Source organism: Euprymna scolopes, chromosome 6 (assembly GCF_053919585.1).
Source record: "Euprymna scolopes isolate OS-2025 chromosome 6, ASM5391958v1, whole genome shotgun sequence".
In the NCBI taxonomy this organism is placed as follows: Eukaryota; Metazoa; Mollusca; class Cephalopoda; order Sepiida; family Sepiolidae; genus Euprymna; species Euprymna scolopes.
Window position 1 is genome coordinate 112,806,425 of NC_136487.1, and position 13,452 is coordinate 112,819,876.

Genomic DNA, 13,452 nt, shown 5'->3' on the forward strand with positions numbered 1-13,452 from the left:
CTGAAAGACATATACCACCTGCTCCTCTTGGCAGATATAGCCTTGGTAGGCACTTGTTTCAGTGCATTGCTCTATATAGTCTTAACATTTTCTTGTTTTAATGTCTAGTATGTTAATGTCCTTTTGTGTTGACTCAATAATGCCACAGTTGTATGTTATCATGTATGATGGCAATTATTTTGTTTTTATTTGTAAGCTGTATTTTATAAATTTTTCTTACATGATTTACATACTCTCTGCTATTTTGTTCTCTCATCTTGCTGCATTGAATTTAATCATAATCTATTCTAAGGTGTTTGTATTGTTGCTGCTCTTTCTACGTCTTTGATGACATTCTCTTCATTAAGCTGTATGTGTTCTATGCAAATCTTCTTTAGCATTTAACACATTTGTCCAAACCAAATTCCAATATCTCTGAAGAAGGTATGTACAACCTGCAGGAGTTAACTTAATTCAGTGTTTGAGCTGGCATACAGCTTAAAGTCTCTCATAAAGAACAGGTGGTTGACTCTTTTGTTTTCGTTTTGTTAGTGACTCTTTAAGTTGTAGGCATTCCATCATTATTCAGTAGTTTACATAGTGGATCTCTCACCAGGTAAAAGAGTTAAACAAATTATTCAATTGATGTGACTTAGTGTCTTGTTTGTTTGCCACATCTTTATATGTAATGCGGTTTTCTTGATTACCAGAGATATATATATATATATATATATATATATAATATGCATATTTCAAAATACAACAGCTGAGAGACAGCGCGTGGATCTTTATTAACTGACTTTTCTTTCTCCAACTTTACAACATGGCATGAAAGAAGAAAAAAAAGAAAGAAAAAAACAAAAGATGTACAAAATACTGAGGATAGAGTTTAACTCCAAAATATATTTAAATTATAAATTGCAAACAAGTAAAATATTTGTTTATTTTCATAATATTTGATTGTGATTTGGCTTTCAAGCACACTTGATGTGTTATTTTATTCAAATTAAATCAACGCCTCTATAACGGGACTCACACCCCTGACATACATACACATGTGTATATAATTCAAAGCATAGTAGTAACAATGATTGGGGCAAATTATCATATGTTTTTTGGTAATCTATCCATGTTATGATTACGTTTCTCTGCCTTTTCTTAAAGTCTATAAGAATGATCTTGTTAATTAGCAACTATTCCTTAGTATCAAAACACTTCCTCTTGCATCCTGCTTGTTTTGTTTTGAGGTATGCTCCAAACAAGAGGTGTTCATAGATTGTGTCTGCAACAGGCCAGTGAATAGTTTGTAAGTCTTAGTAAGGCAACAGATGGGTCTATTAGAGCATTGTGTCGCACTCGTTTTGTGTATGAGGATTGTATCATATTTTACTAACCATGCTAGTGCGGCATCTCAATAGTCTGATGAAGCAGCCACTATAGTGGTTATTAGTGTTGTTAGTTATTTCAGCCAGAAATTCAGTAGGTTGCTTATGCTATTTGTTTGTTTGTTTTTTTTTTTTTTATGATTCTCAAATCAATCAAAATTTTCTTTATCATTCCAGGCATTATTGCTAGATCTGGCATTTCAGACTTATTTTTTTGAGCTACATTGAAAATTCACAGGGTCTATTGATTACATGATACATCATTCTTAAACAGAGGCCTCATGTAGTCTTCTAGCTCTTGTTTTTTGGGTGACTTTTCTACAGTTATCGTTTCTCTTATAAATTTCCTGTAGAACAGTCTCACACTTTTTTTTCACACCTGTCTCTATTGTCTTGCACACAAACTTATTACAATCTTTTAATCTGCATGTAATTCCACTGTATTTCTTTTGTACGTAATGCTTACAAGTAAAACAAAACTAGCAGAATTTTACTAAATTGTTTTTCATGCATTTTATTTTTTTTTTGAAAGGTTAATCTTTTAATATTAATAATCTACACAGATGAATATTTAATTAGTATTACTAATTCTGTGTGCAACCAAGTAAAAAATCTATTAATCCATTATTTTTGTTTTCTTTTTAAAGCATAACTCTGAAAGACCAGGAGAAAGAAATCCTGAGTGAGTAAAATATATTTTATTTTGAAAATGAATGCTTAATTTGTTTCTTCTTCTTCTTCTTCTTCTTCTTCTTCTTCTTCTTCTTCTTCTTCTTCTTCTTCTTCTTCTTCTTCTTCACTGTACCTCTAAATTCAAAATTTTTTTAAATATTAACAAAGCCATCAAATTTTCTAACAAATTGATTTATACGATTTCAATGAAATTAATTAATTACTTTTATAGTTAACCAAATTGTTTTATAATTAAACAAATTTCAAGTACATTTTAATAAGTCAAGATGGATAAGAAAAAAGTGAAGCAAAATATTTAAGAAATCGACAAAATGAGTGTTTTTAAATATTTTCTAATAATTGTTTTGACAATTTATGTGGCTTCTTTCAGGAGAGATGAATTAGTAGAAAATGAAAGTTGTATACAAATCGTACCAGAAATATGAAAAATTTCAGAATCAATGGTGCCTATATTTGATGACACCATGACCAAAAAAACTAGGGGTTACAAAAGTTTATCCAAATCAGAATTACTTAAAAAAGAAGAGAAGATGAACTACTGCTATGTGTCATCAATGCAACAGACTCCAACTGTTTACATGATAAGCCACTATCTTACTGGAGTAAAAATTAGTTTTGAGTGTAGAGTCATTCTTGAAATAAAAAATATGTAGTTTCAAGCAAGAAAAAAAAAAAAAAATCCAGTTAAAGAAAATTTTCCAGGCAAAGAAAAAAAATCCAATCATGATCAGCAATACATAGTGGATATTGTTACTTTTCAATAACAAACAAGTAGTTTTTGTATTGTTTTGATGATAAATCTTATTTATTACATGATACTATTATGAGCGTCATAAAAATAAAACAAATGTAGTTCAAATTCCTATGTACAATACCAAATTCAACATATTGTAGAATTATAACTTGAATAAGCAAACTTACCGATTGAAAATTACCAATAATAAAAAAAGTGAATAACAAGAAACCTCATCATATTAATGGGGATCAGCTGTTTACATTGGGGTTGTTTCGGCAATTTTAAAAAAGAACAGCTCTTAATTTATAGCGCTCTTATAGAAAATACAGCTTTCCCAATAATAACATGTAGCTACAGTATATTTGCTATTTCACTTATATATGAAGAAAATAGAATAATATAGTCTGTACAAATACATTAATGAATAAATGTATTCAAAGTAAATGGTTTACTACAGATTGGACAAAAAGACGGAAAGAAAAGGTGTTTAGGAACCAAAGACCAACTATCGATTGATAAATATATTTTAAAATACTTCAAACTTCAAAAGGAGAAAAACAAACTTTAATGTACTTTGGATAGATAATAAAAAGCTTATAATATATTGCCGCATTCATGGGTACTCATGACATTGAAAATGATAAGAATGGCTGTAAATTCAATAGAGTTCATTTTTGTTTGTCTCTCTGTTAGACTACAGCAGCACAAAATATTATATGCGTTGAAACATTGAAAAATAACATTCTTAAAACACACAAATGTCAGTGTAACTTAAAGTAATTTCTTTTTTAAATAAAATATTTACAAAAGTTTTAGTTTAATTTGGTCATTGGGCACTAGAATACCAACTAAAGACTTATTTAAAAAAAAGTGAATTTTTAGGGATATTCAGCTCTGTTTTAAACAAATATCACACTTAAAATTGTCACCAACAAGTATTTTTTATGATATTAAGACCTTTATTATCCAATGTATTCCCTATTGTTTTCCCTGGTCGCCATGTTTGTTTTTGCACACACATAAAATTATTGCGTGCATTAAAAAATTTTAAATGTGATATTCATTCAAAACGAAGCTGAATATTTCTAAAAATCAACTTTTTAAAAGTAAGTCTTTAATTGGTAATCTAGTGCACACTGACCTTTTAATTTAAGTACTTTTATTTAGAAACATTGCTAAATTTAATGATTATACTAAAGTTTTTTTCCCCTATATACTTTAAAGAATACATACTGAATTATAACTTACTTTATGAATTTGATCTCAGAAATATGTTTAAAAAATATTTTGTTGGGGAACCAACAAAAGAAGGGTGGACCTGTAAATTCACCCTTGTCCGTTCATCCGTCCGCACTTTTCTCAATAACTATGCCGATGAATTGGCACTTTTGTGCTTATTAAAAAATAATTTATGCCTTGGATTTTTATAAAACTTTCTGAAAAGTTGTAACTAACTAATTTCTATATAATTTTGTTTGTCTATACTTCGTGATAACTCTTGGGTGTGCCCCAGGGGCGCTTTTAGGGCGAATAAAACCACTCCATTTTTGGGACTATTTTACCATATTTGTCCAAAATTTTTTGTGTATGTCTATTCAGCAGTTTTGCATGGTGCTGAACTCAAATTTAAATATATTAAGGCCTTGGGGACTTTTGGGGCTAAATGTGTGCGCGTGTGTGTGTGTGTGGGGGGTACAAATAATAGACTTAGTCATTTCTTTTTTTTGCATGGTGCAAAACTCAAATTTACATATGTTAAGGACTAAAACTGCACCGTTTGTTCATTTTGACCAGGATTTAACGTCTCCTGGGGACTTTTGGGGCTAAATGGGGGGTAGGGGGCAAATGCTGAACTTAGTGATTTTTTATGCCTTGTTCACTGTGCACTCACGGGGAACCATGCATGCTTCACTTGTTTCAATTAGCTGTAATTTATAATTAACTGAACAAATGACCTATTGCTCTCTTGGTTATCTATATATTTCTCTTGCTCCCTCTCTCATGCTATATTAATTCAACCATCCTCTAATATTTCATATCTCTGTGAGCATTTAAAAAAACAGTGACTTCTTTTTCTTTTTCAGTATGGCCATGTAATTTACACGTGTATCCAAACACAACAAACGCATATGTAAATTAGCTGGAAAATTAATAAGTCTCTTTACATTATTTATATATAATCTATATTTATCTATATATCTATAAAAGTGAACGTGTCTGTGTGTCTATATTTCTCTACGCAATAACTTTGTCAATTTTAAGTCTACAAACTCGAAATTTGATATACAGAATGCTGACAGATTTTACCAAGATCAGTATCATTTTAAACTTTGACCTTTGATACGACAAATATCGAAAAATTGGCTAAAAACATTAATATCTTCACCTTAAACTAGGCACTTTTCTACAAGGGTGGGAGGTCGCTTTTTTCGCCGATATTTTTGAAAGTTATCCTCTCCTTTCGATTATCTAGCCTTAATTTAAGCATGAGTCACTTCAGGTTTGGCAGTGGTCGTAACCGCAAAGACATCAGGGTTTTTTTCCTGTTCTTTTCCTCCTTTGCGGTACGGGTTCGAGCCTGCCTTTCTACTATTACTTTTTTTTTTTATATATTTGCTCAACAAACACATCCATACACCCGGGCAACGCCAGGCTGAAATACTAGTATATATATAAAAGTGAATCTGTCTGTGGACATTTTCCAACGCAATAACTCTGTCAATTTTTAGTCTAGAGACTCGAAATTTGATATACAGGGTACTGAGATTTGGGAAAATCGATGTAATTGGTTTTCGGTCAGAAATTTGGCTGTTAAGAGGTCAAAGTCCAACGATTTGACCTTTGAGAACTCTACCAAACAATTTTGGGTCTAAACACTTGAAATTTTAGATATAGGTTCCTTGGACATGGATCTAACTTAATAATTTGATTTGAGCCAAAAACAATAAATTTTAAGGGGTCATAATAGGGGTCAAAGTTAAAAAAAATTTGGCCTCTGCAGTCTCTACCAAATTACTCAGGCAATTTCTAGTCTAAACATTTGAAATCTATAAATATAAAAGCGAAAATGTATGTATGTATGTTCGCTTTTCCTCGATGTCCACGAAAGGCTTTTTTCAAACAAGCGCTTGCTCGCTTCACAACTTTTTAAAACTTTTTATATCATCTATAAATTGTAATATCTACGAATTATCCACGGAGCTCGCCTCTCTATTTAATTTTATTCACTTTCAAACCTTAATTATTCCACATTTCCCGCATCGGCACGCGTTACATTCGCTTTTCGGTATAAAAAAAAGCAAAACTCGACTCTAATCACAGGCCGAAAGCCAGTTTGTTCAATGTCGACTTCGTCATATCGAGACGAGGGAGCGGGTTTTTAAAAACAAACAAACCCATTTATTCAAAACTGTCCCGCACAAAATAACTGCTGAATACCTATCGCCGTCGCGTCAATCAAAAACGCACACCTGTTTTTTTTAAAACACTTTACTATTTTCCAACTGCGTGTCGTCAACGCTTCGGCTTTTTTTCACATACCCCAAAAAACACCCGGGCAACGCCGGGTACCCCTCGCTAGTTTTACATAAAGGGTATTCAGAAATAGGGCAAGGTTTTTCATCGGTTTGGGTCGAAAATTTTTAGTTATCAATATATAAATGTATGCATGTATGTATGTTTGCATGTCTGCCCAACACTTTCGACAGAGGTAATGGATTTTCTCAAGATCAGTATCGTTTTGAAGTTTGAACTTTCAGACGACAAATATCGAAAAATTGGCTAAAAACATTAATATCTTCACCTTTAACTAGGCACTTTTCAACAGGGGCGGGGTGGTAGTTCTTTTCCTTCTTCGTGGTACAGGTTCGAGCCTGCCTTCCTACTACCACATTTTTTTTTTTTTTTGCTCAACATACACATCCAAACACCCGGGCAACGCCGGGCTGAAATGCTAGTATATATATAAAAGTGAAGGTGTCTGTGTCTCTGTGTACATTTTCCAACGCAATAACTCTGTCAATTTTCAGTCTACAAACTCGAAATTTGATATACAGGGTACTGAGATTTGGGAAAATCTTTGTAATCCATTTTCGGCCAGAAATTTGGCTGTTAAGGGGTTAAAGTTCAACGATTTGACCTTTGAAAACTCTACCGACAATTTTGGGTATAAACACTTGAAATTTTAGATGTAGATTCCTTGGATATGGATCTAATTTGATAACTTGATTTGAGCCCAAAACAATAAATGTCAAGGGGGTCATAATAGGGGTCAAAGAAAAAAAAAATTTACCCTTTTTTTTTTTGCTCAACATACATCTCCAAACAGCCGGGCAATGCCAGGCTGAATAGCACCAAACAGACTTCCACAGAAAGGATTTGGAGAGTGCAGAAACATTTAAAAAATATATAAATTAATTTACTATTTTTTTTTTTTTTTACCATTCCTAGTGAGACAAGTGTTGATTCCTCTGATTATCTGGTGAGTAGTGAAGGTCTTGGGAGATGGTCAGGAACGAATGCAAGTTCAGAAGAAATGATTCAACCAAGTTTTGTTCATATTCAAGGTAAATTTTATTTTGTTTGTATTAAAAGATATTTTTTAATATTTGCTTAATTTAGAAATCACTTTTGGAATTTACATTTCTTATGTACTTATTGATTGCACCATATTTTCTCTTTCTATATATATGTATATGACAGAATCAAATTGAAAAGGCCTTATTGGGTTGAAATATATTTATAATGAGGTTGGGTTAAGTTTTTGGTTGTTTTTTTTTTCTTCTTTTGACGTTTATTTTTACTCTGCTATACATTGAGCTCTCCCACTAAAGATTTCCTACAGAAATTGCTCTAACATTTCAAATATATATATATTAATGGCCTGGCAAGGCCACAAGTGAGACAACCAAGCAAAAAAAAAACCCAGAAAAAACTGAGCAAAATTCATCCCTAAGCAGCAAAACTAAAGCTAGCCTGCCAGAACACTATATATACAGATGTAGGCAAATTTGGGCATATTTTATTAGTTTGAAAATATAGGTTCTTTTTTACCAATTGTCATAAAATTTTAACCATAGAATAGTATTATAATCTTCAAAAAGCCTGAAAATTTTCATGTAGATAGAACCAAAGGTATGAGCATTTCAATATATAATTTGGCTACAGTCCTTGCTAATGAAGCCAGAGATGGCTTCTGTTGCCAGGTTCGAATCTATCGACTGGTGTTAATTGTGATATCCTGCACTGATGATTCATAAAAGGATGAAACACTAGTGTCTGTAGGTATTTAATAATTATTATACCCTTGCCAAACTTTCCCAAAAGACATGCGTCAAGCTACAACGACCATCAACAGTTTCCTCCACTCTCTATCTGTGCTGAAATCTAAATGCAAATTCCATGAACAAAGTTTCTTTCCTAGAACTGCCCGTCTGTGGAACTCTGTTCTGCTTGCCTGCTTTCTGGCGTAATACAATATGGTCATCTTCAAGTCCAATATAAATAAGTTCTTGCTGAGCCGTCCCACCTCTCAAATAATCCATTTCTTCCCCATTTCTACCACTAGCTATTAATACGCTGTTGTCTCAGTGACTACTGTACCATCAATGAACCCTTATCCTCGAATGGTCTTGGGCCTTGATAAGTAGTGACTCCTATGTAATAAGAAAAAAGAAGATATTCCCTTGACAAATAAATAACAAATGAATATTGCAAATAATAAATGATACCATTTCAATGTTGTGTTCGATTCTTCAGATAACAAAGAAAATAATATCCTGCATAATTATGCGTCTGATCTGCCATTTAGTCAGTATTGGAAAACTAACCTGAACGAAGATGTTCTTTATCAGTGGCGAATCAAACGAAGGATACAAATGGCCAGAGAACAGGCAAAGTCAGACAAACAAGGCTTTCTACCAACGAGAGTTTTCAACCAACATCAGGTATTTTTCTACATTTTGACATCTCATATATCTTAATATAGATTCTTCCTCCTTCAGACGCCACTCATGGAATCATTAATAAAATACACATTAATTTCTAGAAATAAACTTCAGTCTGTTATACCGGCCTTCCTTGAACGGAGGAATTTACACCGATTAGCACTATAATTAGTGCTAGTAATTCCAACACCAGTGAGAGAGATGCGACTGCACTTCAACTGCTAGCCGAGTGCCCAGCAGATATACACGCTTTCCTATCTTTGTATATTATTGTTAATACACTTGTTCCTTAACCGAACCTCGACTTGATTGTTCTTATTTTCACTGTTGTTCCATGACACAACACAGTCTATGACTGGCTTGCCCACCAAGTTTCAGTTTTTATTTTATCTTAATTCAGTGATATGCAGGGATTCTTTGGTGATTTTTGCATCAGTAAGAGATATTATCCTGAATGAGCTTCACACTCACTGGACTATAAGCATCCAAATCTGTGTGGTTATCTTAAAAATATTGCCTTTCAAAACAATCCCTAAACTATTTCTAAACTGAAGAGGGCCATCATGGCAAAATCGGGTCAGTAACCAAAGAGGCGTGTTTCAGAGTTATTGTCAATTTCACATGTATCCATGTATGTTTGCAATGCAGAGATGCATATTCGGAATTTATGATTAAACGGTGATAAAACAAAGACTGTTGGAAATTCTTGACTTAAATTTGGTAGGCAAGCCAGGTATAGATTGAAATTTATTTGTACCCAATATAGTTGGATTGCAGAAAGGATTGTGAATTTTATTAATGATTTCATGGGTGTCATTTTTTGTTGTGGCTCACCCTATATTACATAGGTATGAATTTAATTTTGATTTTAGATTATTCAAATTTGCCAGTTTTTTTAATATTTTAGTGGTGTTGGTAGTAGTGGTTGTAGTATACTAGCAGTTAGGAAGAAAAGTTTACATAAGTAGGAAATGACCTGAAAGTGAAATGTATTTCCTCCAAAATCAAATGTTAGAAAAAGGGATTGACTCAGCCATATATCACATCACCAAAGCTTCTTCTCAAGATACTACTGTATTTTACTGTACTGAAGTGGCACTCACCTTATGCGAGTTGAACTGGCTTCCTCCAAAGGAGGAAGTTTCATGGGATTCACAAGTGATCCCCAGTCGCATGTATATCTTTGTCAGAGGAGATGACAACGTTAAGTTTTTGCGGATCTTGCAAGGTGTCAACGTCCTTCTAAATACAGTGCCTGCTATTCCTAACAGGGTCACCCATCTGGTATTGACCATGCTCAATGTTGTTTAATTTTGGTGATCTAATGAGAACTGGTGTAAATCCATTCACTTATAACTTTACCAAATTTCTATCGAGTATGGATAGATTGGAGAAAGGACTGTGAATTTTATTAATGATTCAGTGGGTGGTATATATTGAGGGTGTCACTCTGTATATGCATAGATATTGATACAATTTCTCATAGGTTCAATGGTTAAAAATAAGTTTTTATATAGTGAAAGAATAAATCAAATCTTTTATAGGAATTCAAAAAAGAAATGTTATAACTCCATCCAGCTGTTCCACAGGATCTCAACCGTTTTATGGTGGCCTTAAATAATTTTTAATGAAAATAAAACAAAGTTGAGAAAATAAATAATTTTTTCATTTTTCTTGTCTTTACTTAAAAACATTTTCTTTCTTTTTTCTTCTTATATAATTCACTTATGTTTGATTTATTTATCCTCTTTTTTTCTCTTGAAATTAGTTTTCATTTGGTTTGTCTCCTGATCAACACAAACCTCAAGTTAATTTGCTTTCTTTGTTAAATAGCAAAGATGCTTCAATGTTAACTATTTTGTCTTACAAACGTATTATGTTGTATATAACATTGCATTTTAGTTGACACCCGTGTTTAAAAAGAACTTAATACCTATTGGAAAGAACTTGAATGCCTACTAGACAGTGTCTAAGGTCTCTCTAACTAAATATTCCAAATAACAGTATTCAACCACCAAATAAAATCTCCTCAGAATGACTACCCCACATTGGCATATATGAGGATATATATGATGTTGCCTATGATATATTTGCTTTAAGCATGACATCATTTGTCATGGTCTTAATCTATATTCACATAGGTCATGATATAACGCGGCCACTTTGAAAAATCACTCACAAATGCAACTGTTTTATTCGCAATGTTAAAATAAAATATTTTATTAATCTTGGAAACTTAGAAAATATTTTTTTTTTATCAGGGTAAACAGTCGCTATCCTTTTCATTATTTTCTCAAATATAAACATTCTACTACTACTACTACTACTACTCATCAGACTGAATTTAATATTTTCATCATTTTTTTTTAAATTAGATTTTTCACTCAGTTTACTAACTGGAAACAACTTTATTAGTGTTTTTGGTCTTTGCTATTTCTTACTGTGATTATTTTAAATCTTGTTATTCTTTTTTTCTTTTTTAATCTGTAAAGATACCCTCAAAGGTAAAAATGCCATCTGAAATCAATCCTGCTATATCCAAGAAGCAACTACCAGAAGATATCAGTCTGCAAGTACCTTGGTATATGCAAACAGAAACTTCCAAAATTCATATGGTTCCAGATATTCCAATCTCACAGTACGAAAAAACAGTTTTCAGCCAATCTCAAACAATTGTGGACATATCCAATCCACACTATCAACAAGCAGGAACATCTTCAAAACCTTTCACAATTCCAGATTTCCAATCTTCTCTACTTAGGCCTTCAGTTTCAGATATCCCATCTGCAAATTATCTCAATAATGAGCAGGCACAATCTCTGCATCCACACAGACCTTTAGGAACAGAAAATGATCGATTCCAAATTGATGAGTTGAGGATAAGTGAAAATTTGTCTCATCATCAAAAAATAGTCTCAGAATCACAGAAAGAGAAGGTAAATATTCACTAATTGGTTTTTGTTCAGAATTCCTCCATATTAAAAAGCAAAAATAAAGAAAATTCTATAAGATGTATGTAACCATGATGGAACGAAAATACCAATTCCAAAAAATCACGTAAATTGATCAATTAATTTTAGTTTAAACTAAGAAAATCAAAGTTTATGATTAAGCAAAAAGGAACTTTCTCGCGTTGTCATCCTGAAGAAACAAGGACAAATATCTCCACAATAATTCAGCCTTGTAATGTCTACGATTAATTACTTAAAAAAACTTTTATTTATAAAAAAAATAAAACTACTTGATCAATTTATGTGATTTTTGGAATATGATATTTTTGTTCCATTACAGGTACTTACATCATAAGTTTTTTTAATGTAGGAGGAATTCTGGGTAACCATTCACTCATTTACTGAAAGATTTAGTATATTAAGGGATATTGTAGAGTATTATGCAATCCGTGTCAACATGGGTCCTTGCCCAAAATTTATTATAGGGAATTTCTCTTTGTAAACAAGGTAACATATTAAGTTCTTTTAATTACCAAAAATCAAAGAATTATCCCATCAAATTTACAGTATTTATTCAATAAATTATATATTTTACATAGTTTACGTAATACATGGTGTAGCAGCAAACTGAGTTATCTTCCTTTAAGCAGAAATTATTTTATAGATCAGAGTTATTACCTGTAGTAATAAAGTAATCTCAAAGTTTTGTCGCCAGCATGGGATCTAACTAAATAGATTTGCCTTGGGGACGGTTACTAACGTCGGCGCTTTTACACTATCAGAACGAAATTTCGGAAATCGTAATAATGAATTTCACATGAAAACACTGGTGTCTACGTATTCCTCATATTTTTAAGATGATTATATCCAAAAATTACAAAAATCGATAAGGTAGAAAATTATATTTCAAGAAAACGATCGTATTTGCTTATGTAAGGCACGAGAGTTCAAAAGGTAATTTTCTGTTTTGATTTATTTTATTAAAACAAGATCGCTGCAATTTTTCACCTGCTAACATGATTAAAGTTGTTTTTTTTAATAATTCAGTAATATTGATTGCATAATTTGGAACCTAACATTGTAATTTATTAGAATTAACAAAAAAAAAAAAAAAAAAATCAGTAGAAACCATTGGTTTTTATCTGAAAACTCCAATTATCGACTACAAAATTTTGTTTTAATAGTGTAGAAGCACCAAAACGCCATATAAATCTTGCTTCATGTTTTTCTTTTTATCCATTAAATAAAAATGTGCACATTTTTATTGTACAGAAACTGTGTTTACTTGCATGTTTAATCTACATATATATATGTCTTATTTATGGTTGCATAACGTAATGGATAAAGTGCTAAGTTTTTATTAGTTCTAAGTGACAATCCCCTGCAGGTTGAAGGTTTAATTTTCAGTGCGAGCAATGCTAAGAAAAACAATTACAAATTACTTTAGCTTTCTACCTGATCATAACTGACGGACCAAGAGCCAGCTACCCCTGTTTAAAGTTCGACAAGATGCATCTGAAGAATGTTGAAGGTTATATTGGCTGAAACGTTGTGAGAATAATCTGAATAATATAAATAATAGAAATTATCAATCTTCATCTGCAAAACTTTTGAAACATGATTATTAGTTATAATCACTTATAGTATTCATTTTTTGATTAAAAACAGATTAATTTAATTTTCATTCCCCAACCTTATATCTATTTTCGTGCTCAATAATGATTAAAAAGATATATTGTTTCTTTTTTTTTAATTTAAATTAG

General features: G+C 31.9%; 1 protein-coding gene across 2 annotated transcripts in view; it reads left to right on the top strand.

Annotated features, from left to right (window-relative positions):
- LOC145277878 (uncharacterized) overlaps positions 1 to 13,452 on the top strand; it is a 127,294-nt gene that overhangs the window by 44,278 nt on the left and 69,564 nt on the right. For both annotated transcript variants that reach the window (XM_080129866.1, XM_080129867.1), the window contains 4 exons: positions 2,012 to 2,046; positions 7,243 to 7,358; positions 8,551 to 8,738; positions 11,231 to 11,674. In XM_080129866.1, the coding sequence (XP_079985992.1) occupies positions 2,012 to 2,046; positions 7,243 to 7,358; positions 8,551 to 8,738; positions 11,231 to 11,674 (783 nt within the window). The remainder of the gene's footprint in view (positions 1 to 2,011; positions 2,047 to 7,242; positions 7,359 to 8,550; positions 8,739 to 11,230; positions 11,675 to 13,452) is intronic.